Source organism: Vanellus vanellus (assembly GCF_965231255.1).
Source record: "Vanellus vanellus genome assembly, chromosome: 13".
Classification (NCBI taxonomy): domain Eukaryota; kingdom Metazoa; phylum Chordata; class Aves; order Charadriiformes; family Charadriidae; genus Vanellus; species Vanellus vanellus.
The window spans coordinates 1909086-1914910 of NC_138918.1; the positions used below are offsets into that span (position 1 = coordinate 1909086).

At 50.7% G+C, this 5825-nt stretch overlaps 1 protein-coding gene across 1 annotated transcript; it reads right to left on the reverse strand.

The window, feature by feature from the left end:
- Positions 1 to 4211: 4211 nt before the first annotated feature.
- SOWAHA (sosondowah ankyrin repeat domain family member A) lies at positions 4212 to 5546 on the reverse strand (the record flags this gene model as incomplete). Its single annotated transcript, XM_082490005.1, is given in 3 exon segments — positions 4212 to 4271; positions 4274 to 4897; positions 4899 to 5546. Coding segments are annotated over 3 exon segments (1332 nt in total).
- Between the last annotated feature and the right edge of the window lie 279 nt (positions 5547 to 5825).

The following is a 5825-nucleotide window of genomic DNA, read 5'->3' on the forward strand; positions in this document are numbered from 1 at the left end:
GTTCGTGCCCATGCTACGTGCCGGCCAAGTCCCCGTTAACATCTTAATTTGGGGGGGTCCCACCAAATCACTGGAAAGAGCAAAAACTGCCATGTTGCCATTTTCCTCAGATTAATATGCAAATCAGGAGGCAAATGCATCCAAGGAATGTAGGTCACAGTGGAAACATGCAGAGAAGAGACGAGCGATGGGGAGTTAGGGGACTGTCTCGAATGGCCTCTACCTCCAGCTGGTGGCTGCAACTCCCCTTGGTCTGTTGGAGTTATTCTGTGACTCTTCTGCTGGACCTTGGTTTAATGATGAACGCAAAATCTCGTAAAGACTCCTTTGCAGTGCAGGAGTGGCATTTCCAGGGCTTCCGTAGAACGGGGGTTTCTATGTGGCATTCGCAAGGGAATGGAGATGGACAAAAATCTATTTGAGCCTGACCACGTTGGCACTGCCTTGTGCTGCTCAAACAGCCACATCCGGGAGGACAAAGTCTGTCCCTTTGTATAGAATCGCGGCTTGAAGCTTGTTTGCAAACCTCTCAGTGCAGGTTGTTGAGCTGATACGCCTCAGAACAAACTGTGCCGAGGAATGGACGAACCGAGTTATCTTTAGAAAGACAGACTGAGCCAGGGTCAGACAAACATTAGCTTTGCTGATCTCTGATGCTGCTGAACTAAAATCTGAGCCAGTTTTATTTGCGTAGGCGCTCCACTGAATGTGCAGCATTCAGTTGGTTGCGGATGATACTGCTCTTGCTGCCTACAGGTCTAAAAAATTATCTTGATTTTTATTTGGATTATCAGTACTGTGTGCTTTAAAGATGACCAAGGTGATTATCTCCATTTTATAGCAGGAAAACTGAGACATGGCAAGTAGGTAGGCTAGTAACCAAGGCAAAATGCAGCCCTGAGCTGCTGAATCCCGGTCCTGTGCCTCATCTGTACCTTCCATCTCCAGCCCTACCCTGCTGCCAGCCTTCCCCCACCACGTAAGCGATCTCCACGGGGCAGGAACGGAGCCCAGGGGGTTAGGGTTTTTTTGGTTTTATCCTCTCCTGCAATCAGCTTGGATGGTGCGGAAAGCAGCTTCCAGCTCTGGGCTGGGCCAGAGGTTCCAAAGGCTGCTTGCCCAGCACGTGGCGCACAGCCTCTGCCCCGGGGCCAGCAGCACAACGAGCCGCAGTCCTCCTCTCAGCTCTATCGCTTGTGAAAGGATCCTGGCTCAACTTCACAGCTCTCATTCATTCATGTGAAAATCCTACTGCATTCAGCGGGATTTGGCTGAAATTAAGTCAAAGAATGAAATTAAGGAGAATCTATGAAGCCGGGGGATTCATAGAAGAGTCCCAGCCTCAGTCTCTGCCAGGAAAACACTCCCATGATCGTCCTACAGTGCCCCTTCCACAGTGTAAATGGCAACATATGAAAGCAAAACCTAGAAAGGCCGACGGACTGGTTTTACTTCAAACTAAAGGCAATATATATTTTTGTAAGATTGCAGCAGTGCATTCTCAACACAGCTCAGTATTTATTGGCACCCGAAGTCATATGGCACTGGGTATACTAATCACAGCCTGTCTAAATACTATCTTTTCCTTAATCTGCTCAACAAGGAGGAGGAATGAGCTGAGTCACTGCAAAGACTTGTTGGCAGAGCCTGGTCCACCCCACCCACAGAACCCAACCTTGTGAGCTCCTCACCTTTGTGTTGCAACCGCCCTGCCAAGCCTCCCAGCACCTCCCCGGGGAACGCTGTAAGGACGAGGGCTCTGTTGTTGTTGCTGGGCATTTTTCTAGCTCGTCGCTGTGATGCCTCCGAGGAAGGAGTAGCGCAGAATTTCCTTGATGACACGTTTTTGCAATGAAGTCTTATCTCAGCTGTGACTTCTTGCTTTTCCTTTGACGCAACAATACAGAAGCAACAAGACCTTCTCCCTACTTTCCTTATGGTGCAATCATAACCACGCTTTACAGGTTGGTCGTTTGGTTTTTTTAAACAGAAAGCACTCCATCCTGGAACCTTGCCTCTGACTCAAGTAGGTTTTACTCAGAATTATCACTAAAAATTCAGCTATGTGATTTGAACAGTTATCAAGCATATATCCATAACTAATGAACAATCTTCCCAATAAGGCCAAGTCAAACCAGAGACTGTTTCCAATTCACACGGAAACAGAACAATTTTACCAGGCAATGTCAGTCCTGCCAGTGCCTCAGATATAACAAAAATGCACACACGTGCTTGTCTGGTTTCAGAAAATACAGGGGAAAAAAAAGTGTTTTAATGTCAATAAACTTGGAAAGACTTTTTAAAACAGAGCAACATACGTTTTCTTCCTGGAACTCTGCAAGCTGACACAGTGCAGCACAAATCAGGCTTTCAAAGGACCACGCTGGTCAATGGTCATACCAGCAGCTAGGGAGCAAATAGGATTTATTTTTTTTTTAAACCCTACTCCAGATATAGAAGTCATGAGGTGTTTGATCATTAACGTTTGCTTAACAACTTAATTAGTTCAATACGGAAGCAGCCCAGTGCAGAATAATCCACTCTCTTCTGAGAGCAGGTGGATCAGACCCCTCTGCAATCGCTGATGACGCTCATAACGAATGACACCAACTCCAGGGAGAACATTTAAAGAGGGCAGTGCCTTCCCTTTCAGCACAGTCCTACAGCATTCCTTGCAGGGCGTTTGGGAGAAGTCAATTACAGCCAATTAGAAGTACTGGGCTTAATTCAAGGTTGAAAAAATACAAACATTCCTGAAGTCACTGACTTGGAAAGGCAAAGCATGCAAACAAGTGTTTCAGTACGGAAGCCAAAACACCTGATAGGGCTGAAAAGCAGAGCAAGGGCAGTATTGCCATCACCTTCGTCACCTCTGAATGATACAAGTGTTTTAGTTACACTTTTAGAGAAAACATGATGGTTTAGCAGACTGGCCGCAGGAGTCAGACAGTTTCTGTTCTTAGCTCTGCCTCTTCACATTAACTTTAACCAAACAGTAATTAAAAAAATAATAATCTTGCTGCAAATGTCTTACTTAACCTGCAGTTAGCATGCTTTTTGGAGCTACGTGTAGTTCTATATATAGAACAATTATGTTTATAATATAAAAGAAGAAGAGTTAGTTTTAGGTCAATAATTCATGCTGTTGAGACAAACATTGCTTTAAGAGGTCACGTGCAGACATTCTATCATGAAACACCTAACATAACATAAAGCCCAATTTTTTATAAATATTTATTGTAAATAGGTCAAAATCAAAGGCCAAGTTTTAAATAAAAAGAATCAGACATACAAGCCTAACTTTGTTTCCAGTTGGCTACTCGGAAACTCTGCAGGATCTGATTCCCAGTTTTTCACTTCCATTTTCCACTATCAAGTATCAACAAGGTTTTTACTCGGATTAAGTGATTAAACTATAGTCAAGTTTAAATGTTCACAGTATCATCAAGATATGTGGCTAGTACCACCTGGACAAAAAGTCTTTCAGGAAGAGAAAAAAAAATTAAAATGCTAACCTAGCTTTCAAACTGAGGTAGACAGGTCACGGTGACTTGAGTGCTGAAGGTTGGGTTTTTATTTTTTTTAAACCCGTTCATCTAGTAAAATGCTTTCGGCAACAATTGAGATTGTTATGTTAGTATTTCTGATAGCAAGAAACTTCGTTTTGAAAAGTACACGATTTCTTTTTAAATAGAAATATTCATCTTCTGTTACCAAAATAATCAGAAACATCATAGAAAACTATGCATCTTTCCTCTAATAATTTAAGCCTACTATATAACAAGCCATGTTAAAATAGCCAGCTACCAGCTTGCTGTTCACAGTGTAGAATATGCAATTCTTTACCTTACTTCTACTTTCCAGCCAAGGAACACAGATCAAGAAGGCTGTACCTTAAGCATTTTAACCTGTCCACACACACAAAGGTTGATTTAGTTTTTCAACCATTAAGTATAAAGTCTGCGGTCTCCACCAACACATCAGCATGATGGTACATACAGCATTTATAACACGCCCGGGGCAGCTCCCTTTCCACAGGTCTCTGTGAGCTGGGTTTCATCCACTGGCTTTGGAGCCAGACCCTATCACTGATTTAGTTGTACATCCAAAAAGACAGACATGGAGAAAAGAAATCCGAGCTGCTTCTGCGAGAGAAAAAATTGAGATCCCAGTCACATTATTAAACAATTTTGATCCCAAGAAGGCAGAGGCTAGTGGCCAAAGAACAGCTCAGAAACAGGTCTGCGTTTTACAACAACCTCCTCTTCCTCCCCTCCGTTACCTCGGAGAGGGAGGAATATGAAGGGAATCCCCCTCTGGTCTTTGGCTTCCTCCTTGGGCCCGTAGTGGCGGCCAGGAGCTTGTTTAAGGACGAGGGCTTCCTTAAACCTTTGGTGAGATCGTAGAAAGCCATGTCGTCGGATATGACCCCCAGAAAAGTGCTAGTGGAGCTCAAGATCGAAGCTGCCAGCTTTGTGCTCTTCTTGATGGGTACAGAGGGCTCCGTGTTGTGGGGAAGGCTGGGGTCCCCCAGCAAGCGCCTGACCGCAGAGGAGGTCCCTTCCTTTAAGTACTGGTGTGGCTTCTTCCCACTGTAGTCCCTCAGGTCGATCTTGGCGTGGTAGCTGTAGACCAGCATGGTGATGATCTTCTCCTGGCCGTGTATGGCGGCCACGTGGAGCGCCGTGTAGCCGCTGTGTGACCTGGCGTCCACGTTGACGCGGGTCCCCCCCTTCTCGGCCGCTCTGATGATATTTGTCACCATGTCGCAGTTGCCGCTCTTGGCGGCCCAGTGCAGAGCGGTGAAGCCCGAGATGAAGTCCCTCCGGGCCGCCAAGCTGGCGTCGCCCAGCAGCAGCCCATGGAGCTGCTGGGTCCACTGCCCGCTGGCCGCCATCCGCCATCACCAGCCACTGGTGCTCGGCCTCCTCCAGCGGCACTGCTGCCATCTCCTCACTGGCACGATGGTTCTTGGGCCCCCGCCGCAGGCCGGGCGAGCGGGACCCGGCCTCCTCCTCCGGGGGTGACAAGGGGGACCCCGGCTCCTCAGGCGGCCCCGGGGCGGCGGTGGGGGCCGGGGGTGGCACGCAGCGCACCGGCAGCATGCAGGGCTTGGGCAGCGGCTCCCGCCGGGACCCCCCGGTGCCGGTGGGCAGGGGCACCCCACCACCGCCGCCCTGGAAGAGGCCCCGCAGCTCGGAGACGGCCCGCGGCGACGGCACCTCCTCAGGGGGCGCCGGCGAGAGCCGCCCGGCTGGGACGGGAGCGCCGCCATCGCCCCCCGCCGCCATAGCGCCCCCCGGCGGCGGGGCGGTGCGCAGCTCCCGCTTCAGGACGACCACCTTGGCGCCCTCCCGCTCCTTCACCACCGCCACGGCGTTCACCGCCGCCTTGAACCTCTCCCGCCGCTCCGCCCGCTCCGCCGCGTCCCCGCCGGCTTCCAGCAGCGGCCGGAAGGTGCTCACCAGCTCGGCGTTGCGCACCCGCCCGCCGCGCTCCCGCAGGAAACCCAGCACGGCCGCCGGGCTGATGTCGAGCTCCGCCATCCCGCCGCCACAGGTGGTGAAGCCGCCTCCTCTTCCTCCTCTTCCTCCTCCGCCGCGGAGCAGTCGGCGGGCGCGGTGGAGCTTAAGGGAGTCCGCCCGCCCTCGGGGGCTCGCCGGGGTTTGCAGGCAACAGGCACCTGCGGCGGCCGCTCCCGCTGAGGTGATCGGGCCGCCCCGCCTCGCCCTGCCCGCGCCGCCGCCTCTGTCTGAGGGAGCGGAGCGGCACCGGCCCCTGTCTCCTCCCGCGGGGCGGTGCTGAGGGGAACCCGCCCGGCCCCT